This window comes from Pristiophorus japonicus, unplaced genomic scaffold (assembly GCF_044704955.1).
Source record: "Pristiophorus japonicus isolate sPriJap1 unplaced genomic scaffold, sPriJap1.hap1 HAP1_SCAFFOLD_1535, whole genome shotgun sequence".
Lineage (NCBI taxonomy): Eukaryota > Metazoa > Chordata > Chondrichthyes > Pristiophoridae > Pristiophorus > Pristiophorus japonicus.
Genome location: NW_027251212.1, coordinates 3,232 through 29,853, shown reverse-complemented (window position 1 = coordinate 29,853; position 26,622 = coordinate 3,232). Strand labels below are relative to the sequence as shown.

The 26,622-nt window shown below is 42.4% G+C and overlaps 1 protein-coding gene across 1 annotated transcript in view; it reads left to right on the top strand.

The window, feature by feature from the left end:
• The window catches only part of LOC139242912 (dmX-like protein 1), a gene marked incomplete at both ends in the record, with an annotated part of 48,022 nt that extends 22,047 nt beyond the window's left edge, over positions 1–25,975 (top strand). The window contains 7 exons of the mRNA XM_070870549.1: positions 4,579–4,664; positions 4,999–5,200; positions 9,221–9,338; positions 12,868–12,930; positions 16,399–16,485; positions 16,744–16,865; positions 25,834–25,975. Coding sequence (XP_070726650.1) covers positions 4,579–4,664; positions 4,999–5,200; positions 9,221–9,338; positions 12,868–12,930; positions 16,399–16,485; positions 16,744–16,865; positions 25,834–25,975 — 820 coding nt within the window. The remainder of the gene's footprint in view (positions 1–4,578; positions 4,665–4,998; positions 5,201–9,220; positions 9,339–12,867; positions 12,931–16,398; positions 16,486–16,743; positions 16,866–25,833) is intronic.
• Positions 25,976–26,622: the final 647 nt, after the last annotated feature.

The window sequence follows — 26,622 nt, the reverse complement described above, 5'->3', positions numbered from 1 at the left end:
TTATTTTTCCTTCAAGTATTTATCCAATTCTCTTTTTAATGTTACTATTGAATCTGCTTCCACCACACTTTCAGGCAATGTATACCAGATAATAACTCATTGTGTTTCCTCATGATGCCTCTGGTTCGTTTGCCAATCACGTTAAATCTGTGTCCTCTGGTTATTGACCCTTCCGCCACTGAGAACAGTTTCTCCTTATTTACTCTATCAAAATCACTCATGATTGTGAACACCTCTATCAAAGCACCTCTTGGTCTTCTCTGCTCTAAGGAGAACAAACCCAGCTTCTCCAGTCTCTCCATATAACAAGTCCCTCATCTCTGGTACCATTCTAGTCAATATCTTCTGCACATTCTCCAAGGCCCTGACATCCTTCTAAAGTGTGTTGCCCAGAATTGAACACACTGCTCCAGCTGGGGCCTAACCAATGTTTTATAAAAGTTCAGCATAACTTCCTTGCTTTTGTACTCTCTTCAACAACAACAACTTGCATTTATATAGCACCTTTTAATGTAGTAAAACATCCCAAGGCACTTCATAGGAGTATAAGACAAAAATTTGACACTGAGCCACATAAGGAGAAATTAGGACAAAGAGGTAGGCTTTAAGGAGTGTCTTAAAGGAGGAAAAAGAGGTGGAGAGGTTTAGGGAAGGAATTCCAGAGCTTTAGGGCTTAGGCAACAGAAGGCACAGTTGAGCGATTATAATCATAGATGCTCAAGAGGGCAAAATTAGTGGGGGGCAGATATCTCAGGAAGCGGGTGTTTTGGGGCTGGAGGAGATTACAGAGATGGGGAGGGGCAAGGCCATGGAGGGATTTTAAAAACAAGGATGGGACTTTTGAAATCGAGGCCTTGCTCAACCAGGAGCTAATGTAGGTCAGTGAGCACAGGGGTGATGGGTGAACAGGACTTGGTGCGAGTTAGGACATGGGCAGCCGAGTTTTGGATAACCTCAAATTTACGTAGGGTAGAACATGGGAGGCCAGCCAGGAGTGCGTTGGAATAGTGAGATCTAGAGGTAACAAAGGCATGAATGAGGGTTTCAGCAACGGATAAGCTGAGGCAGGGGCCTAGACAGATAATATTACGGAGGTGGAAATAGGCAGTCTTAATGTGTCATTTGTGACTTTGATGAGAGCCGTTTCGGTACTGTGGCAGGGGCTGAAACCTGATTGGAGGAATTCAAACATGGAGATCTGGGAAAGATGGGCATGGATTTGGGAGGCGACAACATGTTCAAAGACTTTGAAGAGGAAAGGGAGGTTGGAGATGGGGCAGTAGTTTGCAAGGATGGAGGGGTTGAGGGTTTTTTTGAGCAGAGGGGTGTTGATGGCAGAGTTGAGGGAGAGGGGGACAGTACCTAAGGAGAGAGAACCATTAACAGCTAACATGGGAGCCAGAAAATGAAATTAGGTGGTCAGCAGTTTGGTGGGAATAGGGTCGAGGGAGCAGGAAGTGGGTCTCATGAGCACCAAGAGGTCATGAGGGTAGATCAGAGAGAAACTGGAGAAAGATGGGAGTTCAGGGCTAGGGCAGGGTGAACCTCAGGAAGTTTGGCCCGGTGGGCATGGGGAAGGAAGGGATGTGGCAAAGGCAGCTGAACGGATGGTCTCAATCTTAGAGAGAAAGAAGCCAATGAGCTCCTCGCACTTGTTGTTTGAGGCGAGGATGGAGGAGAGGGGTTTAAGAAAATGGCTAGCAGTAGAGAATAGAAGCCGGGGTTTATCTTTGCATTCCAGAATGATCTGGAAGAGTGAGCAGTTTTGGCAGACGAGAGCAGGATGTGATGTTGCTTTGTGGTCCAGCAGATCTGGCGGTGAATGGCTAAACCAGTTGTCCGCCATATCCGTTCAAGTCTGTGGGTGAGAAATTCGGCTACTTATCGTCGCCCGTTAGCACCTGGGATGGGGGGTGCAAACGTAGCGCTAAGGCATTAGCGACCGGGCGCAGCGAATTCAGCAACACCCGTGAACTTCAGTGTCGGTTGAGCGCTGGCATGAGCTCTCGCCGCCTGGGCCTCTAGCACCTCGCAGATCGTGACATCATAAAGTGCACAGTGCCCCCTTACCACCCCAGTTGTGAAATTGCCTCCTGCCCCCTGCTGTATCGCCAGGCATGAACAACGGTAGGAAGAGGGGGCGTTGTCAACTCGGCTGGCCGCTTGTGGAGTGCTAATTAATGGTTTTCAGGTAGGCCGACCTTTATTATTTGCACCAGCCTGATGCCTGCTGAAAGTTTTCGATGTTTCATGGCTGCAAGATGTCGTAGCCCTTCACTTTGTGAGAGTGTTTGGAGCTCTAATGGCAGTCGCGCAGGTTGCCTTGCAACGCAGAACTGCCGACAAGTAGGTTGCGCACCATCATTGGCCCTTCCCTCTCAGCGAGGGAAACAGCCTCTGATGCCGTTTGCAATGCGCTCCATATTGTTCAGCGCTCTGCCGCTACCACTCCGCTCTTGGACTTTAGCATCCTAAGCGAAGTGGTTCGTGCTTGATTTAGCGCTCCACTTCCCTCTTGGAGTGCTAAAGCTGAATTTCCCAGCAGAAGAGTATCATTAACACCTGCCGTAGAATTTCCCTTGGACGAAGATGAGGGCCAAGGTGAGAGAAAGTAATTGTTTTAATGGGAATTAGGGCACCAAAGGTGTTTGTGAGGGTGTGATTGAGCAGATCAGTAGCTGCAGAAATGACATGATGAATGGAGGGCCAAAAAGCTGGACAGTTGGGATTTCGTAAGTGCAGTTGTAAGAGAGTTGGGAAAGAGTTTTTTCCAGGGGTGGACACGGAAGGAAGTAGGGTTGAAAGGATGGTGAAAAGGGAAATGTGGGTGGCGAGCGATACGAGGAATGGTTAGAGATGGCCTTATCTGCGATTGACACAATGGGAGCAGCGATGCCACAAGAAATGGCAAGGTCGAGGGCATGGCCGTGAATATATGTTGGGGCGTTTTCATGGAGGGAGAGATTAAGGGAGGATAGGAGGCTAGTGAACTCAGAGGAGAAAGAGCATGATGAATTGAGATGGAGGTTGAAATCACCGGGGACAAGAAGTCGTTCGGTGCAGAGGCTGAGGGAGGAAAGCAGTGAATATATCTCAGTAATAACATTTTTATGGTACTTGGGTGGGCGGTAGAGAATGAGAAGTTTAAATCAGAGGTAAGACAGGTAGAATAAGAGAATAAGGTGAAATGTTCAAAGGATGAGAAAGTGCCAGAGGAGATGGGGTACAGATCAAGTGTGATTTGGTGATGAGAGCCACACTGCTACCATGGCAGTTTGGGCGGGGCAAGTGGTGGAAGGTTATAGCCAGGCGGGGAGGCTTCATTTAAGGGCAAGGTGTCATCACCCCTCAGTTTCTGTCATTGCAGTTATGTCAGTGCAATCATCTACCATAAGCTCATGGATGGCAAGGTCCTTGTTCACAAGTGAACAGCCTTCTCAACTTGTCTGCCACCTTCAAAGATTTGTGTATGTACACCCTCAGGTCTCACTGTTTTTGCAGCCCCTTTAAAATTGTACCATTTAGTTTATATTGCCTCTCATTCTTCCTACCAAAATGTATCACTTCATACTTCTCTGCGTTAAATTTCATCTTCCATGTGTCTGCCTGATATGTCCTTACTATACAGTATAAATGCACACGAGGCCCATACTTGAGAGAAGGTCACTCTGTGACCAGTTACCTTTATTACCAAGACCTCAAGTGATGAAGGCGGGTGGAGCTTCCCCTTTTATACCTGAAAATCCAGGTTAGGAATGTTTCCCACAAGTTTGTCCCTTGTGGTCAATGTTCTCAAGGTGTACAACTTGGGTCAGCTTATACATGGGTTACAATGATCGTTGAATACATGACACTGCCCATTTCACCAGTCTGTTTATGTCCTCTTGAAGTCCGTTGCTATTTACCTCATTGTTTACTACATTTCTGAGTTTTGTATCGGCTGCAGACGTTGAAATTATGCCCTGTATAATCAAATTCAGGTCATTTATATATAACAAGAAAAACAATGATCCTAATACCAACCCCTGCACTAAAACTTTTTTCCAGTCTTAAAAACAACTGCTCCCTGCTTTCTGTCCCTTAGCCAATGTTGTTTCCATGCTGCCACTGTCCTTTTAATCCCCTGGGCTTTAATTTTGCTACCATATCTATTATGTGGAATATGGGGCAATTGGAGTTTCGGGTACAAAACATTTCCTCAGAACTGCATCTTACTGAAGGGTTAACATGGGTTGCTTGATTATCAGAGGAGGTGTGAATGGAGCTGAACACTGGAATCATCAGTAAACAGCCCTGCTCCTGACCTCATGATGAAGTTATTGAATCAGCTGAAGATGGTCGACCCAAGATGCTTCCCTGAAGCACTCCTGCAGCAATGTCCTGGGGCGGTGATGATTGGCCTCCAACAACCACAATCTCTCCTTTCATTTGTTCGATATAAATTCTAATCCAACCCAGACTGAGGACACAAAAGTGTCGTGATGGCTCTATTGATTTGGAACAGTTTTATCTTGGTGACTTGAGTATGATTTTTTTGTAACCGAATAACACTTTTTTAACATTTTTGTTAACATTTAGCTGGTCACTGATGCGATATGCTATAGTGCAGTTGGTGCTGCATAATTTGAAGAACTTTTACCCAATGGCAGGGCTGGATCTTTCAGGTAACTAACTACCTTCTCTTAGTTTCATAATGTAGCAGGGGAATTTTTTTCCTCTAATTTCTCCCCATTTTTATTCTCTCCTCAAGGCAATGACTCGTTATGTCGGATCGCAAATACCCCCTATACTTAATTTAAAGTCTCAATATGAATGCATATAATGAGATTTTAATCTGGAGGGGAAGAAGCAAAAAATTTTGAAGGGATGAAACATTTATGCAGTAGTTCTCCAATTTGTTAGCTTTAATGCCCTTTTATTTTTCAAAATTCTCAAGTTTTGATGATACAAATTAAATTTGTTATTTCACCAATGTTTACTTTTATTGCTATCTTGCAGAACTCCCTGTTTATTCCCCTTCTTGCCATGCAATTCTAAAGACTCTTCAGCGCTGGGAACAAGTACTGCTTCGGCGACTTGAGTTATTTGGTGGGCCTCCTCCAGACTTCATCTCAATGCATACCAATGAAGGCACAATGTCTTCAGGTCCTGCTATCCTCATCCATAAAGCATTGCTGGAACCCACAAATACACCATTCAAGTAAGAGGAACAAGGCAACAATATTGGATGATTTTAATTATCCCAGGATAGACTAGAATGAAAGTAATGCTAAAGGCCAAAGTGAAAAATGACTTATCCAGAACTGCTTTCTAGATCTATATGATTCTTGTCCAGTAAGGAAAGACACACTGCTTGATTTAGTTCCAGTTAATGAAATGAGACAAACAAAAGACGTGAACAAGTAATCAATTGGGAATTAGCAAGCACAACTTGGGTAGTGTCAGTTAGTTGATGGAGTTAAGATAAATGGGTTACGTTTAGATTGGAACAAGGTTGGAAAATGATCAGTACCCCATGGATCAGTGCTGAGTCTACTTTTGTTCTTGGTATATAGAGATGGTTTGGACTTGGATATAAGGAGCACAGTCTTGAAATTTGCTGACAACCATTGGCAGGGGGTTTAGCAAATATTGAGGAAATCTGTAAAAGGTTTTAGGAAGACAAGTTAGTGGAATGGACAAACAATTTATCATGGGTATCAGTGTGAGATAATACATTTTGGGAGAAATTAAGGAATTAGGGTATACAATGGAAAGGCAATGACGAGTGTGTGTGAACAGACACACTTGGGACCCAAGTTTCCACCGACCCTTAGAACGGCGCACCTGCATGAGGTCCACGATTTTCTCGAACAAAAAGTGCGCCTAATCCTTACCATGGTATTCTCCACGCTGATCAGGCTTCCTCGGGACTCGGCGCAGCACAGCAGAACCAGCAGGGGGGCGAAGCTACAGCCCTGCGCCGAAAAGAGTGCCGGCAGCTGCATGCATGCGCAGTGGAGTTTGCGCACATGCGCAATTACTCCTGGCCCTCCCAGCACGTCCTGGCTCTGAGCGACCCTATCCCTGGCCGAAGGGACGACGCGATGTTCGCTGCCCCATCCCGGGCCGAGTGGCGCCGCACAGGCCGGCCGCTGCCTTCCCGCGCTCACATCAGTTCATTGTTGTAGCCTCTCGCACCCCCATTGCCTGCATCCTTTGCTGCCAGTGCTGCTCCTCCTGTTCTATTGGCGGGGTGTGTGCCGAGGGAAGCTTGCCGGGGAGCCCGGGGGAGCAGGAGCTGGAGGAGCCCGGGGGGGTGCGGCTCGAGAATTCTTTGAGACACGATACTGAGGGGATGAAGCTACTGGTTTGTGTCACTGGTCACATCTATGTCAAGAAATTTCAAAGCATTAATGCCTAAAGACAATATCCCTTTTGAACTTTATAAATCGAGTTCAAGACTCAATCCACTCTGAGGGTTACAAGAAACAGGTTGGTGCGGGGAAACTTTTGAGTGGGGGGGGGGGGGTGAAGGAGGAGGGATCCTTTAAATGATTCAGAAAAAGAACAAGCTGCTCGAATTAGAAAAGTCCCTAGACTGTCTGCTGATAAGAGCAGTAAGAAAGGCAGTCAGCACCATCAAAATTCAACTTTTGATATAAATGATATTAAAAAGTGCATATTTTATGAAGCTTTATATAGTGGAATATGTAAATTATGCAAAAGTTACAGTACAAGATCTGTATTAGTTGTTGTGAAGGTGTTTAGTGCTTTGCAAGTCATCTAACTTCCCTTCCCCCCCCCCCCAAATCTCTGGCTACTTGCGTCTGATTTCTAAACTGTCAACAAGGTTTTTCTGAGCGGACACATACGCTGGCCTAAGTTAGTTTGAAGTAACTTTTTGCTGTCTAAACTTGCTTAAAAGGCCAAAACAGGCATAAGTGGCTGGTAACGCCCGCTTTTGGAAAAAGAAACTGAACTAACTCACTGAAACTGGAGCAAACTAAATGTGGAGAATTGTGATTTTTAAGATACTCCCCAGAAAAAACTAGTTGCTCCAAAAAAAATAGGAGCAACTCCTGTCGAAACTTGGCCCATAGAGGGTTCAAATATTATAACTCCCTAAAAGCACTAGTCCAGATAGATAAAACCATAAAAAAAGGACAACGGTATTTTAGATTTTGCTAATAGGGGCACAAAGTATGAGAGTAAAGAAGTAATAAATTTGTACAAAATAAGGTTAGACCATAGTTAGAATGATATGTGCAGTTTTGATTGTCCTATTAAAGAAAGCGTATTAAACCCATAGCATACACTGTAGATTGACCAGCATGATATCAGGGATTGGAAACTATAGTTATGAAAAGATTCTTGAAATAATTGGATTATTTCTACTCGAGCAGAGACAGTTAAGAGGAGATTTAATATAGGGTATTAAAATTATGAAAGGCAAGTGGATAGCGAGCTACTTTTTCCATTGGTTGGGGATTTTCTTTTTATTCGTTTATGGGATGTGGGCATCACTGGCAAGGCCAGCATTTATTGATCATCCCTATTTGCCCTTGAGAAGGTGTTGGGAGCTGCCTTTTTGAACCGCTACAGTCCATGTGGTGAAGGTATTCCATAGTGCTGTTTAAGAGGGAGCTCCAGGATTTTGACCCAGTGACAATAAAGGAACGGCGATATATTGCCAAGCCACGATGGTGTGTGACTTGGAAGAGAACTTGGAAGTGATGGTGTTCCCATACACCTGCTACCCTTGTTCTTCTAGGTGGTAGAGGTCGCAGGTTTGAGAGGTGCTGCCGAAGAAGCCTTGGCGAGTTGCTGCAGTGTAGTGGTGGATGGGATGCCAATCAAGCGGGCTGCTTTGTCCTTGATGCTGTTGAGCTTCTTAAGTGTTGGTGGAGCTGCACTCATCCAGGCAAGTGGAGTGTCCATCACACTCCTGACTTGTGCCTTGTAGATGGTGGAAAGGCTTTGGGGAGTCAAGACGTGAGACACTCGCCGTTGAATACCCGACCTCTGACCTGCTTTTGTAGCCACAGTATTTATGTGACTGGTCCAGTTAAATTTCTGGTTAATGGTAACCCCCCCCAGGATGTTGATGGTGGGAGATTTGGCGATTATAATCCCGTTGAAGGTCAAAGGGAGGTGGCTAGACTCTCTTGTTGGAGATGGTCATTGCCTGGCACTTGTGTGGCGCAAATGCTACTTGCCACTTGCCTTGATGTTGTCCAAGTCTTGTTGCTTTATTATCTGAGGAGTTGCGAATGGATCTGAACACTGCAATCCTCAGCAAACATCCCCACTTCTGACCTTATGATGGGGTGGGGGGGGGGAAGGCCAGTGATGAAGCAGCTGAAGATGGTTGGGCCTTGGACACTGCCGTGAGGAACTCCTATAGTAATGTCCTAGGGCTGAGATAATTGTTTTCGAACAACCACCACCATCTTTGTGCTAGGTATGACTCCAGCCAGTGGAGAATTTTCCCCCTGATTCCCATTGACTTAAATTTTACTAGGGCTCTTTGATGCCACACTCTGTCAAATGCTATCTTGATGTCAATGGCTGGCAGTCTCACCTCAGCTCTGGAATTCAGCTTTTTTGTTCATGTTTGGACCAAGTCTACAATGAGGTCTGAAGCTGAATGGTCCTAGTGGAACCCAAACTGAGCATCGGTGAACATGTTATTGGTAACTACCGCTTGATAGTGCTATCGACGACCCCTTCCATCACTTTGCCGATGATCGAGAGTAGACTGATGGGCCAGTAATTGGCCGGATTGGATTTGTCCTGCTTTTTGGGGACAGGACAATTTTCCACATTGTCAAGTAGAAGGCGTCTTAAATTTAACATCGATTCGGAGAAATTAGAAGATTGTTGGAGCAAATAATTTGGTATTTGAAGATAATGATACAGGACTATGAAGAGAGAGCAAGGAAGTGGGATTTGTTTTGGATTGCTGTAACAGAGCCAGAACAGACATGATGGTAGCCGCCTTTGCTGGAAACCTGTGTTTGTATGGTTCTTAGCACTGACATGTAACTATTTTAAAACTAATTTTTACTGTTGAAAGTAATGATTATTTTATTGTATTATATATTTTCACTTCGGAATCTTCAGTGTATAGGTTAAGTGTGTATCTTTTATTTTGAGTTATACAATCGGTAGGCGATGGAGGGACCATCGACTAAAACAGCAATTGCTGCCCAATTGAGATTACTTTTTCTCTATACAGGTCAAAACACCACACTGCACTTCCTGTAAAGAGACTTTGGCAATACCTCGTGAAACAGGAAGAGGTGCAAGAGACCTTCATTAGAAACATATTCACAAAAAAGAGATGTCAAAATGAGGTCTGTATTGCTAGAATAAATAAAACTTTTACATTTATTTCATCTTTGCCACTACTAACTGTTAGTTTTCAGGTCTTTAAGTATAACCCCTATTTATTACAAGTGGTTGAATACAGTCATGTTAAAATTAGATTGCACACTGATACTTTCTGCATAAGCATGCAGTTTTATGAGTTGTATAAGGAATTTGAGGATGAGTCGGAGTTATGTTTAAGAAGGCTGAAGGAGTTTCATTAAAAAATTAACCAACCCTTCCTTTGGAAAAGTTTATTACAGGAGTTCTACTGATTAGACATCACAATTATTGTGAAACAATTGAAATAAAGTCAATATACATGACTGAAAAATAGGAAATTTAACAGAAGTTGCTTTTCATGCCACCTTTTCACTGATTCTGGGAACATTTGTATACTGCGCGTAAAATTCTCTCTATAATCTATTTATTCTTGGGCAATGCCATCACAAAACAAGCTGACCGTATCTGCCTGTGTCTGTTCATGTACGCATTTAAGCTGCTGCACTGGACCCAAGTCCATTGCCTCTATCAGCTTTTTTTTCCTCTTCCCCGTAATCCCTATCTATCTACTCCTCTGAAACCAAGCCGCAACCCAAACTGCGCCATCCTTCTCTCTGGCTGACATTTCCACCCACTGTGCCTGCTTGGGGCTAACCCCACGAACTTTCCCACCCTGCTCACCCCATCCACCACTGCCTTTGGACTCTACCAGCAGATCAATCACCCCCGCCCACCCTATCTCAGTTAACAACAGAATGTTCATTCACACGTGAGCAAAGCCCTTGCCATCCATGATCATATGATGGATAATTGTATTTGACATCCTGGCTTTGACTGAAACATGGCTCACCTTGCCCCTTACTGAAGCTTCCCTGCCCATTGATACTTTGGACAACCTGCTCTGCCCAAACTTCCACGGTAGCAGTGTGGCCCTGATCACCAAGTCACACCTTGGTCTCTTTACCCCAACTTTTCTGGCATACCTTACCTTATTCCACCATTCTTAGCTCAGCTTTAAAATCCATATCGTCCAGCCCTCCCCACACAAGCCCCACACTGAGTGTCTCACCTAGATATAGTCCGTTTTCCGCCTTCTGCAATGAGTAACTCTGATTCTTCAGTGATTTTAATCTCTCAGCTCTTCTTACCCTTTCTACTCTAACTTCAGTGCCCTCCTGTCCTCCCTAAACTTCTCCCACCATATAAATGTTCCTATCCATATTCATAGCCACCCTCTGAACGTTGCCATTGCTTATTCTACTCCCATGGTTTCAATCACCGATCAGGCCATCTCTGACCACTTCTTTATGTCCCTCACCACCCACACTTCCGACCCATTTCCTTCTGCATCCGTCCTTCTTTTCCTAACTATCAACCAGCTCTTTAAACCTCTCGCCCCAGCCACCTCCAACAACAAGTACGCGGAGCTTATTGACTTCATGATCACTAACTATCCATTCAGCTACCTCTGCTGCCTACCCCTTTTCCCTGTTCCACCGAGCCAAACTTCCCCAGGCTTTCCTCTGCCCTGGCCAGAAACCTGTGTGTCTCTATAGTTTCTCTTCTATTTCGCCTCATTCCCTCTCCAAGCTCATCTACCTCCTGCTTACACCCAACTTCCCATCTTGGCCCCCATGTTAGCTGACATAGTTCACTCTCCTCAGATACTGTCCCCATGTCTTTCAAAATTGCCGTCCTCAGCTCCTCTTCCACAAACCCACCCTTGGCACCTTTGTCCTTGTAAATTACTGCCCTTCTTCAATCACCCTTTCCTCCCCAAAGTCCTTGTACAAGTTGTCACCTCCTAAATCCATGCCCATCTTTCCTGCAACTCCCTATTTTGAATCTTTGTAATCAGGTTTACACTGCTGTCACAGTGCTGAACCATCCCTAACCAAAGTCAGAAATGACATCCTCTGTGACTGTGACCACGGTGCCTTATCCCCCATCAACCTCTCACTGGCCTTCTATAGCACCTCTGTTGTCCAGCACAATAGAATTGCCCTTGCTTGGTTCCACTTTTATTTTTCCAAACATAGCCAAGCTATAAACATCTCCAGCTATAACCTTTTTCCACTGTTCCCTCTGGAGTACCATGAGGAACTATCCTTGGCCTCTTCCTCTCCCTCCCTTTGGCTACATCATCCGTAGTCATGACATCAGCTTCTGGATGTATTCTGACAACACTGAAGTTCACCTCTCCACCATCTCTGCTTTTCTGACATCCAACTTTGGAGGAGGCACAATTTCTTCCAGCTGTACATTGGTAAAACTAAAGCCATTGTCTTTGACCCTGCCACAAACCCTGTAACTTTGCCGTTGATTTCATGCCCTTCTTGCTTGACCACTGTTTCAGGCTGTACAAGACTTTTCTCAACCTTGGTGTTGACCCTGAACCAACCCCATATCCTCTACTTCTGCCTTATTCACATCACTTGCCTCCATCCTACCTCAGCTCATCTGTTACATCCATACCTTTGTCACCTCTAGACTTGATCATTCCTGGCTGGCCTTCTATCCACCTTCCTCTGTAAAGTGCAACTTATCCAAATCTCTGCTGCGCCTCACTAAATCCCAATCACACAATTAATCTTTCATTCTTTGCAACATTTTAGTAAATCTGTATTGCAGCTCCAATATTCTTTTCAACACTGGGTCTGTAAAAATGCGCACAGTATTCCAACTATGGCCTAACCAATGTCTTTTAAAGATTGATGATCGCCTTGTTTTGTATTCAGTACCACTATATATAAAGTCCAGAATACCTTTTGCCCTTTTCATGCTTTGCATCTCCTTGCCTGCTTTCGGAGATGTATATATTGTCCTTCTTTACTTTAACTTCTTTGAGAATTTTACCACTTAGGGCATATTTACATTCTCTATTCCCTTTCCCAAAATATATTCCTTCACATTTATCTAATTTGAACTGCAATTACTGCATATTGTCCACTTCCCTAGCCGGTCTATCTCCTGTAATCCCTCACATTCTTCCTCACAGTTTGCCATGCCCTTTTTATAAAGAAATGACCTTTTGCAGTTTTTACTATCTGAAGTTGGTAAATTACATTGTGTCTTGTAGCTCTTGGATTCCTATTACTTGTTCTACTACTTCACTTGGTAATCCTTAATTAAAATATTGATAATATACATTTCTAAGATTATGGAACAATAAAGTTTATTTTAGTTGAGTTTGTAAAAAAAAAAGCATTTGTCCCAAATATCTAATACTACCCTGTTATAAACATAAAATCAGATTGGTTATTCCTTTTAATCACGAAGATTATTTTATATGTTATTTCTTATGAGATTAGTCTATTAGGACTTTCAGGTAGTGACAGCAGAAACACCAATACAATATTTATATGTAGTGCCTATCGTATGGCCAGTAATCCTTTTCATTTTTCAGTATAAAGGACAGAGCTTCATCTATAACGATGTTTTCTAATTCATGCTTAATTCATCTCTTTTTTTTAAACCATTTGTCTTGTGGCTGTTCTTTGTTCTGTGATGTAGTCAATAGACACCTCCAATGAAACAGTCAGAAATTCTATGACGGACGAACCTAGCATCAACAAGGTACAGCTCAACTGTTAATAACCAGCTCTGGCATTGAATGTAGTGTTCTCCCCAGGAATTACTGTTCTGTTGTAATGCAATGTTAGCATCTAATCCAACATAATTTGATTAAATAAATAACTGAATCTATATTTCTAAAAAAAACTATAAATTCAAATAACAAGCCAAAGTACCTGGGGAGACCACACATTAAATGAGGTTCATAAACTGCCAGAGTAACAGCATTCACCATATCATGTATTTGGAAATCTAAAACATTCCTTTTACTTGCTGTGTTAGTGAACTGCAAATTAAAAAAAAGTCAGAGCTTGATTTTCCCTTTACTCTTTCAAGTGCTAATTTTGACACATGCACCCTTGTGTTTTTAGCATGAGGTAAAGTTGCTATTTTTCATTCCAGTTTATTAGAAGGAATTAAAAACACAGAAATGCATCAGAATCCGAGGAGAATTATACTGGTGAGAAATGAGGAGCACTGCCTCTCGCAAAGAACAGCTGAGACTGACAGATATTGAGCATTTTAAGGATTCTACTTAGATGCTCCTTAATGAAGAAATCTTCAAATATCTTCTAATGTGGCTCTTAATATGATAAATACTGCAAATGGGCAATTTGTACTTAAATTACATTTTGCTGTGTATGTGCAGGACTTGGAACCTGCAAATTTAAATTTACCATGTTTAAACAGGGGGCAGTCTCTAGAATTTCTGCACGTTATGGCTATTAAAAACGGTTCTATTCTATTTTGTATGAAGTGTGGTGGATCTGCATAGGAACAGGAGTAGGCCATTCAGTCGCTCGAGCCTGTTCTCCATTTCATTAAATCATGGCTAATCTGTACCTTAACTCCCAATTACCCACCTTTTAATCCATATCCCTTGATTACCCGTACCTAATGAAAATCTGTCAATCTCCGTCTTGAAAGTTTCAATTGACACAGCATCCACATTTCCACTGCCTTTTCTGTGAAAAGGTGCTTTCTGATCTGAAAGGCCTAGCTCGAATTTTAAGATTGTGCCCAGTTCCTCCTCAAGAGGAAATAGCTTTTCGGTATCTATTGAATCCTTTTATCATTTTAAATGCTTCAATTTTCTAAAATCAAGGAAATGCAGATCAAGTTTATGCAACTTGACCTTGTAATGTAACCCTTTAGGCCCCGTAATCATTTTGATAAATTTGCACTGTACCCCGCAAGGCCAATGTCACCTTCCTGTATGGTGCCCAGAAAGAAACTGAATATTCCAGATGGGGTCTGACCAAGGCTCTACAACTGAAGCATAACTTTTTCCACCTTGTATTCCAACCCTCTTGAGATAAAAGCTACTATTCCATTAGCCTTTTTGATTACTTTTTATGCCTGTGTCTGGACACCCAAATCCCTTTGATTCTCCACAGTTTCTGGTCTCTCACCATTTGGAAAATATTCTGAATTGTCTTTCTTGGATCCAAAGTGGATTACTTCCCCACATCTAATTCCATCTGTCACATTTTTACCTACTCATTTAATCTAGCAATATCCCTTTGTAACTTCCTGCTCCCATCTATACAACTTGCTATTCCTCCTAATTTAATGTAATATGTAAACTTGGATATGCAACTTTCTCTTCTTTTATCCAAGTCTTTGATACACAATGGGAAATGCTGAGACTCCAGTACAGATCTGTGGGGAATACCACTTACACATTTCACCAATCGGAGTACAGTCCCTTTATGCCTACTTTGTCTCCAACTTCCAAACCAATTTCTGACCCATGTCTTAAGGTTACCTCCAATTCCATGCGTCCTTGTTTTTGCTAATAATATCTTGTGCAGAACCTTATCAAATTTCTTGAGGTAGTCCAAATAGACAACATCCATCGACATACCCCTGTTCACCATGTTTGCGACCTACTGAAGATTAATCAAACTTGAACTACACATATCTATTATGACTCTCTGATCAGCTCATACTTGTTCAAATTCTCAGTCATTCTGTCCCCGATGATAGACATCTATTTCCCCCATCCCCCCACGTTTCCTCATTTGCATGCCCTTCCATGACATAATTCACAGGCAATGGTTCAGCTGTCATGTGTACCCTGAAGAGACAAGCTCGACGACTACTCTCGACCCCATGATTGCCGCTTTGATGTCATTGATTAATCAAAGCTTTCTCCAAATGAACATCGAGAAGTTTGAAGCCATCATCTTTAGTCCTCATGAACTGCTTCCTTGCCATTGACTACCCCCTATCACAGAGGTGAGCTTCAAACCTCACATCTTTTCTAAGACTACTTATCTCCATCTCTAACATTGTCCCCTTTGCCCTTGCCTTAACTCCTCTTACATTGAAACTCTTTTGGTATCTATTGACTACATTTTTCCAGTGTTACTTGAGGCCTCGCCTCTACCTTCCATAAATTCTAACTTGTCCAGAGTCCATCTACCTGTATCCTGTCTTGCACCAAATTCCACTTACCCACCATTACTGATCCACACTGGCTCTCTCTATCTCATTGCATTAAATGTTTTAAATCTTGGTCTCCATGGCCTTGCTCCACTCTACCATTGCAATTCCTCCAGTCTTGCATCTATTACCGGACTCTTTGTTCTTCTTACTCTGCCCTTTTGTGAATCCCTCCACCCCTCACTCCACTATTGTTGGCAGAGCCTTCAGCCAGCTTGACCCCATACCATCTCAAACTCTTTCTCTAAACTCTTCTACCTCTCTGGTTCGCTTTCCACCTTTAATAACTTGCTCAGAACTTATCTTTTTGATCAAGCTTTGAGTCAATCTTAATTATATCTTCCCCATGGCTCAATGTCTCTTCCTTTTATCTATTTATCCATTCTCTGACTAGCTTTGGGATATTTCTTTTACATGAAGAGTATTATATAAATGAAAGCTTTCGCAGAACTACAAGGTGTAGTTGGTCTGATCTGTTCCTATTGTATGGGATCAGGTGAGAAAAACTAAAGCAACGTTTTGTTAATGTCGACCTGATAAATTAATAGTTTCTCAGCAAAGTTATTTTTGCTCAAAATTTCTATCAGTCTCTGGTTTAACAGATTCTTCTTTGCAATGATACGTCCTGATTACAGTAACAGTGGTGGTACTATTGACTGCAAATGTAAACTGACAATAAATTTTTTTTGTTGCACAAACCTGAAATCTGGAATGAAAAGTAGGTAACACTTTGCCAAAAGGCAAAATTGAGCCCAGTGTTCCATTTGGTTGTATGATATACATTATCAATGTTGTAACTACACAACATTGTTTTAAATCCAAGAAGGTGCAACTAATGTATTACAGTCCATCTATTTTTAGTCTTGTGCACGCATATGCAAAATTGCTAAAGGTGAATTTCTGAAAAAATCAGCAGGAAATTTTTTGTTGCACAGTTCTAATGTTTTGATTACACCATAGCACTATCGGGAAACAAATTGAGTTATTATAGTATGTGGTCTTTTTCTGTCCTGTTTTGTAAAGGTGGAAGCAGATTCTGGTTACCCTGGTGGAAGAGCAAGGATCGTCCATAAAGAATCTGACATCATTACAGCATTTGCAATTAATAAAGTAAGTGAACACAGTTTCATCAATAAGTCAACACTTTAAGTGCTAGTTTAATTGCGTCTTTGAATAAGGTAGTGTGCTTTTCAGTTGAAAACCAATAAATACTGTTTTTGAAAAAGTTATTAATTTACTGTGCATTTAATGGAATTCTATTTTTACATTACGAGGTGAACAGCATTTGTCATTGCAGGCAACTTGGGTTTCTTTTCCTGAAGTATTGGTGTGAAAATCTGGTGTGATTCTGCTCTGCTAATTTCTCAGGCTAATCGGAACTGTGTTGCTATAGCCACAAGTCATGATATCCAGGAGTTGGATGTGTCTGCAATCCTGGCTACTCAGATCTATACTTGGGTTGAAGATGAGTTTGAGCTGGAATCTAAAGGGTATGTACAGTGGGGGCAAATTTTATTTTCTGCTTTTTAATTAAGACAACCATACGGTGTAAAATAGGCTTCATAAAATGATCCAAGTTCCTAAACATCTGGTAGCCTGCATAATATTTCAGTGATATGCATTTCAAAAAGTTTGTAATTTCCACTTGTGTGCTCCCAAATAAGAACATGAGAAATAGGAACAGGAGTAGGCCATTTGGCCCCTCGAGCCTGCTCTGCCATTTAACATGATCATGGACTCAGGTACACTTCCCTGCCCATTCCACATAATCCCTTATTCCCTTATCGGTTAAGAAACTGTTTATCACTGTCTTAAGTTTATTCAATGACCCAGCTTCCACAGTGCTCTCAGGCAGCGAATTCCACAGATTTACAACGCTCTGAGTGAAGAAATTCCTCCTCATTTCCGTTTTAAATAGGCGGCCCCTTATTCTAAGATTATGCCCTCTAGTTCTAGTCTCCACTATCAGTGTAAACATCCTCTCTGTATCCCACCTTGTCAAGCCCCCTCATAATCTTATACGTTTCGATAAGATCGCCTCTCATTCTTCTGAATTCCAATGAGTAGAGGCCCTACCTACTAAACCATTCCTTTATAAGTCAACCCCCTCATCCCCGGAATCAATCTAGTGAACGTTCTCGGAACTGCCTCCAATGTAAGTGTACCATTCCTTAAATACGGAGACCAAAACTGCACGCAGTACTCTAGGTGTGGCCTCACCAATACCCTGCACAGTTGTAGCAGGACTTCTTTGCTTTTATACTCCATCCCCCTTTGCAATAAAGGCCAACATTCCATTTGCCTTCCTGATTACTTGCTGTACCTGCATACTAACTTTTTGTGTTTCATGCACAAGGACCCCAGGTCCTGCTGTACTGCAGCACTTTGCAATTTTTCTCTATTTAAATAATAACTTGCTCTTTGATTTTTTTTCTGCCAAAGTGCATGACCTCACATTTTCTAACATTATACTCCATCAGCCAAATTTGTGCCCACTTACGTAGCCTGTCTATGCCTTTTGCAGGTTTTTTGTGTCCTCCTCATACATTGTTTTTCATCCCATCTTTGTATCATCAGCAAACTTGGCTACGTTACACTCGGTCCCTTCATCCAAGTTAATGTAGATTGTAAATAGTTGGGGTCCCAGCACTGATCCCTGCAGCACCCCACTAGTTACTGATTGCTAACCCGAGAATGAACCATTTATCCCGACTCTCTGTTTTCTGTTAGTTAGCCAATCCTCTATCCATGCTAATATATTACCTCCAACCCTATGAACTTTTATCTTGTGCAGTAACCTTTTATGTGGCACCTTGTCAATTGACTTCTGGAAGTCCAAATGCACCACATGCAACTTCAGTACCCCACTCTCACCTTCTCTCCATACCCCCTGATCCCCTTAGCCATAAGGGCTACATCTAACTCCCTCTTGAATATATCCAACGAACTGGACTCAACAACTTTCTGTGGTAGAGAATTCCACAGGTTTACCACTCTCTGGGTGAAAACGTTTCTCCTCATCTCGGTCGTATATGGCTTACCCCATATCCTTAGACTGTGACCCCTGGTGCTGGGCTTTCCCAACACCGGGAACATTCTTCCTGCATCTAACCTGTCCGGTCCTGTCATAATTTTATATGTTTCTATGAGATCTCCTCTCATTCTTCTAAATTCCAGTGAGTATAAGCCTAGCCGATCCAGTCTCTCCTCATATGTCAGTCCTGCCATCCTGGGAATTAGTCTGGTGAACCTTTGCTGCACACCCTCAATAGCAAGCACGTCCTTCCTCAGATTAGGAGACCAAAACTGCACACAATACTCAAGGTGTGGCCTCACCAAGGCCCTGTACAACTGCAGTAAGGACTCCCTGCTCCTATACTCAAATCCTCTCGCTATGAAGGCCAGCATGCCATTTTATTCTTTACTGCCTGCTGTACCTGCATGCCTACCTTCAGTGACTGATGTACCATGACACCCAGGTCTCGTTGCATCTCCCCTTTTACTAATCTGTCACCATTCAGATAATCTGCCTTCCTGTTTTTGCCAACAAAGTGGATAACCTCACATTTATCCACATGATACTGCATCTGCCATGCATTTGCCCACTCACCTAACCTGTCCAAGTCACCCTGAAGCCTCTTAGCATCCTCCTCACAGCTCACACTGCCACCCAGCTTAGTGTCAACTGCAAACTTGGAGATATCACATTCAATTCCTTCATCTAAATCATTAATGTATATTGTAAATAGCTGGGGTCCCAGCACTGAACCTTGCGGCACCCCACTAGTCACTGCCTGCCATTTTGAAAAGACCCCGTTTATTCCCACTCTTTGCTTCCTAGCTGCCAACCAGTTCTCTATCCACGTCAATACATTAACCCCAATACATGTGCCTTAATTTTGAACACTAATCTCTTGTGTGGGACCTTGTCAAAAGCCTTTTGAAAGTCCAAATACACCACATCCACTGGTTCTCCCTTATCCACTCTACTAGTTACATCCTCAAAATACTCTGAAGATTTGTCAAGCATGATTTCCCTTTCATAAATCCATGCTGACTTGGACCGATCTTGTCACTGCTTTCCAAATACACTGCTATTTCATCTTTAATAATTGATTCCAGCATTTTCCCCACCACCGATGTCAGGCTATTCCGTGTTTTCTCTCTCCCTCCTTTTTTAAAAAGTGGTGTTACATTAGCTACCCTCCAATCCATAGGTACTGATCCAGAGTCCATGGAATTTTGGAAAATGACCACCAATGCATCCACTATTTCCAGGGCCACTTCCTTAAGTACTCTGGGATGCAGACTATCAGGCCCTGGGGATTTATCGGCCTTCAGTCCCATTAGTTTCCCTAACATCATTTCCTGGCTAATAAGGATTTCCCTCAGTTCCTCCTTCTCGCTAGACCTTTGATCCCCTAGTATTTTCGGGATGTTATTCGTGTCTTCCTTAGTGAAGACAGAACCAAAGTGTTTGTTCAATTGGTTTGCCATTTCCTTGTTCCCCATTATGAATTCACCTGATTCTGACTGCAAGGGACCTACATTAGTCTTCACTAATCTTTTTCTCTTCACATATCTATAGAAGCTTTTGCAGTCAGTTTTTATGTTCCCTGCAAGTTTACTCTCATACTCTATTTTCCCCCTCCTAATTAAATCCTCAGTCGTCCTCTGCTGAATTCTAAATTTCTCCCAGTCCTCAGGTTTGCTGCTTTTTCTGGCCAATTTATATGCCTCTTCCTTGGATTTAACACTATCCCTAATTTCCCTTGTTAGCCACGGTTGAGCCACCTTTCCTGTTTTATTTTTACGCCAGACAGGGAAGTATAATAGTTGTAATTCATCCATGTGATCTTTAAATGTCTGCCATTGCCTGTCCACCGTCAACCCTTTAAGTATCATTCGCCAGTCTATCCTAGCCAAATCGTGTCTCATACCATCGAAGTTTACATTCTTTAAGTTCAGGACCCTCGTCTCTGAATTAACTCTGTTGCTCTTCATCTTAATGAAGAATTCTACCATATTATGATCACTCTTCCACAAGAGGCCACGCACAACTAGATTGCTAATTAATCCCCTCTCGTTACACAAGACCCAGTCTAGGATGGCCTGCTCTCTAGTTGGCTCCTCGACATATTGGCCTAGAAAATCATACCTTATACACTCCAGGAAATCCTGCTCCATAGTATTGATACGAGTTTGGTTAGGCCAATCAATATGTAGGTTAAAGTCACCCATGATAACTGTTGTACCCTTATTGCACGCCTCCCTAATTTCCTGTTTGATGCCATCCCCAACCTCCCTGCTACTGTTTGGTGGTCTGTACACAACTCCCACTAGGGTTTTCTGCCCTTTGGTGTTTCGCAGCTCTACCCATATAGATTCCACATCATCCAAGCTAATGTCCTTCCTTACTATTGCATTAACCTCCTCTTTAACCATTAGCGCTACCCCACCTTCTTTCCTTCCTGTCTGTCCTTCCTGAATATTGAATATCCCTGGATGTTGAGTTCCCAGCCTTGGTTACCCTGGAGCCATGTCTCCATAATCCCAATTACATCATATCCGTTTACAGCTATCTGCGCAGTTAATTCATCCACCTTATTACGAATGTTCCTCGCATTGCAACTCGGAGCCTTCAGGCTTGTTTTTTTAACACTCTTTGTCCTTTTAGAGTTATGATGTAATGTAATTTTGATTTCGCTGCCCTCCACTCTTGCTTTTCTTCTTCCTACCTTTTGCTTCTGCCCCCTTTTTACTTCCCTCTACCTCCCTGCATCGATTCCCATCCCCCTGCCATATTAGTTTAACCCCTCCCCAACAACACTAGCAAACACTCAGCCTAGGACATAGGTTCCGGTCCTGCCCAGGTGCAAACCGTCCGGTTTGTACTGGTCCCATCTCCCCCAGAACCGGTTCCAATGCACCATTCTCCTTGCACCATTTTGAGGTATATATCAATGATTTAGACTTGAATGTAGGAGGCCTGATTAAGAAGTTTGCAGATGATACTAAAATCGGCTGTGTGGTTGATAATGAAGAAGAAAGCTGTAGACTGCAGGAAGATATCAATGAACTGGTCAGGTGGACAGAACAGTGGCAAATGGAATTCAATCTGGAGAAATGTAAGGTAATGCATTTGGGGATGGCTAACAAGGCAAGGGAAAACACATTATATGGTAGGACACTGGGAAATGTAGAGTAACAAAGGGACCTTGGAGTGCATGTTCACAGATCCCTGAAGGTAGCAGGCCAGATAGATAAGGTGGTTAAGAAGGCATATGGAATGCTTGACTTTATTAACCGAGGCACAGAATATAAAAGCAGGGAGGTTATGCTTGAACTGTATAAAACACTAGTTAGGCCACAGCTCGAGTGCTGTATGCAGTTCTGGTCACCATATTACAGGAAAGATGTGATTGCACTGGAGAGGGTACAGAGGAGATTTTTGAGGATGTTGCCAGGACTGGAGAATTTTAGCTATGAGGAAAGATTGGAGATGCTGGGTTTGTTTTCTTTGGAACAGAGAAGGCTGAGGGGAGACTTGATTGAGATGTATAAAATTATGAGGGGCCTAGATAGAGTGGATAGGACGGACCTATTTCCCTGAGCAGAGGGGTCAACAACCAGGGGGCATAGATTTTAAAGTAATTGGTAGAAGGTTTAGAGGGAATTTGGGGGGAAATTTCTTCACCCAGAATGAGGTGGGGGTCTGGAACTCACTGTCTGAAAGGGTGGTCGAGGCAGAAACCCTCTCGACATTTTTAAAAGTACTTGGATGTGAAATTGAAGTGCCGTAACCTACAGGGCTGCGGACCAAGAGCTGGAAAGCTCTTTGTTGGTCGGCATGAACACGGTGGGCCGAAATGACCTCCTATGCTGTAAATTTCTATGATTCTATGACAAGACTTGACTTTTTGGGGTAGGCAGGGAAGTTTAACAGCGATATTCCAGTGTAATAGGGGAAGTTTTCGTCTTTCAGTATGATTTGAATTGATTGCCGGCTTTGGGGAGTTCCACAGCACAACTTGTGGCGGAGCAGGGAATGACCGACCACAACTTCAGGATATTTGCATTTAGCTGCACGTGCGCTAAATCCTGAAGTTGCTATCTGTTTCAGAGGAGTAATGATGGCGAACACTGACAGTTTTGCTGTCATTACCGCCACACAATCTGAGCTAATATTATCAAGAGCCTAGAAGAAAAAGTACATGCAATTTCTGATGTGGAAATTGTACCTGTTGAAAAGTGTACACGTGATGTCCTTTTGAGAAAGGGATCAGGCTTGTCTCTTATGCCCCCAATGTTATAATAGCCTTTCAACAATTAACAGTTATAGGGTGGGAATCTCTCTGTGCATGAAATATTGGCTAGCAATCGACATTTATGGAACAGTTCCCCCTCTCAGAGACTTCCTTTGAAACATGGAGAAAATTTGAGTATTAGCCTTTGGCTGAATATCTGCAGTTCCTAACACAACAAGGCTTAGTCATCAGGAGAAAAATATTTTTCTTTGGAACTGGAATCCATTTTAAAAACTGGAGTAATATTCACAACTTTTATCTATAAATCATCTTTATCTTTTATAAGAACACTTATGTTCTTATAATGTTTAAATTGCAAAGTTGTACACATACGTCCGAATAATGTTTAAGTTGCAAAGTTATGTATCAAATGGAGTCAACAGAGCAGTGCCAACCTGGCATTAAGAGGAAGCCATGCCTGACTAATCTCCTTGAACTTTTTGAGGAGATCATTAATAAGGTATATAAGGAAGTGTCTATGGCTGTTATCTATATGGACGTCCAGAACACATTTGGATAAGGTTCCACGCAGGAGATTATTAGCCTTTTGGATTAGAAATTGGTTGGGAGGTAGGAGACAGAGTGGGGATAAAAGGTAGATTCTTTGAATGGTGGAAAATAACAAGTGGTATTCCCAGGGATCTGTTCTAGAGGCTCAACTTTTCACCATATTTATTAATGGCTGTGAAGTGCTTTGGGAAGTCCTAAGCTTGTGATATGTGCTATATAAATGTAAGTCTTTTGGATGAAGGAATAGATAGTTGTATATCCAAATTTGCAAATTACACTAAGTTAGGAGGGACAGTAAGTAGTACAGATGAGAGCAAGAAGTATGAATGGAACATATAGTTTCAGTGGACAAAACTATGGCAAATGGATTTCAATGTGGACAACTATGAGGTCATCCATTTTGGAACCAAGAAAGATAAAAGTATTTTCTAAATGGTGAGGAACTAGGAACTGGAGAGAAACACAGAGATTTGAAAGTCCAAGTGCACAAATTATAAAAAGCTAGTAAACTGGTACAAAAAGCAATCAAAAAGGCTCATGGAACATTGGCCTTTATCTCAAGGGGGCTAGAATTTAAGATTATGCTGCAGTTGTACATGGCCTTGATATGATCACATCTGGAGTACTGTGTTCAGTTTTAGCCACCGCATCTCAGGAAGGATAAATTAGCCTTGATGGGGCGTTGCAGTGTCGATTAACCAGAATGATACCAGAACTTAAAGGGATAGGTTGCATAAACTTGTATTCCCTTGAGTATAGAAGATTGTGGGGTGATCGGATTGAGGTGTTCAAAATGTTAAAAGGATTTGATAAAGTCATGGGCCTAGAAATTCGACTGCGACACAAAAGTTGCCGGTGTCAACGCAACCTTGGGTTAGCGGCTGCTGAAAATGGTTGCGTCGGTAGGAGAGAGAAATTCACGCTAGGGACTAAAAATTATTAGCCCAGCTAAACTGACCATGTAACGCCCTCCTGGTGGCATTAATCCAGGCATCGGTCCCGAATATGGTGTCCAAAAGTGGCATTGCATCTTCCAACAGCCTCTGGAAATGAGGCTATGATTTCACTGGACCTTGTGGGATATTAAAAGGGCAATGCATTGTCATTTGCTTGAAAGGGCAATGCCTTCTGAACGGATGACAATAAAAAAAAATGCAATTTTCAGCCCATACAGTTCTACTGCCTTTTTTTTTTTAATTAACATTTGAAAATACATTCCCAAATGGGAGTCTTCAACTCTTAAAGCTGAATTCCCTCCCGCACCTCAAAAAATGGCAAAGTGCTTCAACACTAACACAAATGGCTCAGCAAGCCAGAAAAGTGACTCCTAGGGGCTTGCATGCAGCACTCCAGATATGTGCCAGAGGTCAATACTACAAAAGAGGTCCTCTACCCACAGTGAGCCAGGCGGCCTCCAGAAGGGACGATGTGGGATCAGATCACCATGGCCGTCACTGCCAGCAGTGATGTCCCCACCACCTGGCTCCAGTGCCCAAAGAGGCTTCATGATATCAGACTAGTGTTCAACGTTAGTGAATGCATCTTCAAAAGCCATTTCCTACCAACTACATCACTGGCCTCACACACTTCTCAATGCACGACCCCCCCCCCCAACCCCATCCAAATCACTCCAACAAACAATCTATCAAGCACGAGGCACTCCTCCCATTCCTAGCTTCACCTCACTGCCATGGAGGAGACGGTGCTAGCCATTCTTGGCAGGTGCACAGCTGAGCCCTTGGCCAGCTGCAGGTCTGAAAGGATATAAGATGCTGGTATCCTCATATGTTATCCTCCTTCTTGCATGCACCTCTTGCTTTCCCGCCCTCCAGATGTTAAAGTGGATGTTAAAGATCCTGTGGCATTAATTGGGAGCAAGGGAGTTCTCCCAGTGTCGTGGCCAACAATTATCTCTCAACCAATATAACTAAAACAGATTATCTGGTCATTTATTTAATTGCTGTTTGTGGAAGCTAGTGACTACACTTCAAAAGTATTTCTTAGGATGTTGCAAACTGCTTTAGAACCAAAGGTTGGGAAAGGTGCTAAATAAATGCAAGCCTTTCTTTTCAAATAACTTTCAGTTCATACAGCAAATGTAGCTGATAAGCGAAGTGTTACGGAGTTGGAGAGACACTTTTTTGGGAGGGGGGGTGTCGAGATCCTGTTTGGGAGGTGAAAGGTAGAAAGACATGAGTTGAGCAGGGAAGGGGAAAATCCTTACTTTGAGAGGGCTGTATCTCCAGCTCCGTGGCAAAGAACTTACTGTAAGCAATGCCACTCATTGCTTTAAAAAAGTGTTGAACCAAGATAGTCGAGTTTGTATTTGAACTGGTAGTTATTTTAGCTGCTAATGAGGAATACAATCATGTAATGGAATGTTGGTTCATCTGGTAGATTTGTGGCAGGATTGTAGAAGATTGGCAATAGCAGTGAGGAAGTACCCCATATCATGCATTACTCTTAAGTGCTTTGCTAGAATCATTTGCTTCAAATAACCTTTCAGAGGCATGGTAACTTTGGCTCTGTATAATAACAAGTTAAGTGCAATTCGATTCCTATCTGTTGGGTAAAGCATAATCACTTTTTATGAAACATTGTATCTCTGATTTTTTTTTTTCATTCTTTTGTTTGCCCATAGATCAGATGAGTTTCTGGTTGTTCATGCTAGAGAGGATTTTGGTGATTTACAGTGCAGCACACCTTATACTCCCAGTGTCCCTGGCACCCCAATAAACATGCCATGGCTAGGCAGCATGCAGACTGGCAGAGGGGCATCTGTGGTAAGTGTGAACATTTCACATTTACTCTTTCCATTTTTAACTTTTCCACTTACCATACCAATTGTATATCTTACAGAAATGACAATTTTACTAAGTTTGTTACTAACATAATAACAAATAATTGTTGATTAAATGACAGAACAAAATATTATACAAATACATTACTATTAGCTCTAGGATTCCATTTAGCCACCCAAGTCGAACTTTTGGTTCTGAGGTCAAGAAAGCAAGCAATACTGTTCTGCTCCAGGTGACGTCAATATGCTGTGTAGATATGAAATTACATATATTATGTCTTTCTTGCGACATTTATTAGTAGGACATCAGTACTGGTTAAGACCTGCCATTAAAAAACATACACTTTCGTCTTACAGTTGTCTCACCTCTTAACAATGTGTCTGGTATAATGATTGAAAATCCTCATGTACTTACAATTTTAACCTTTGAAGTGCAGCACTGAGTTTCTCTTTTAATGAAGGCCATGCTCCAGTGCCACTGACTGATTATTTTGTTAAATAGCTGCTCTTTCCTTCTGGTTAAAAAAAAATAATCAAAAGTTTGGCCTATCTGGCTATACAGTTGTACCTCTCCAGTACGGCACCCACGGGACCTCACCAGTGCCGGAACAGAGAATTTCCCGAACGACG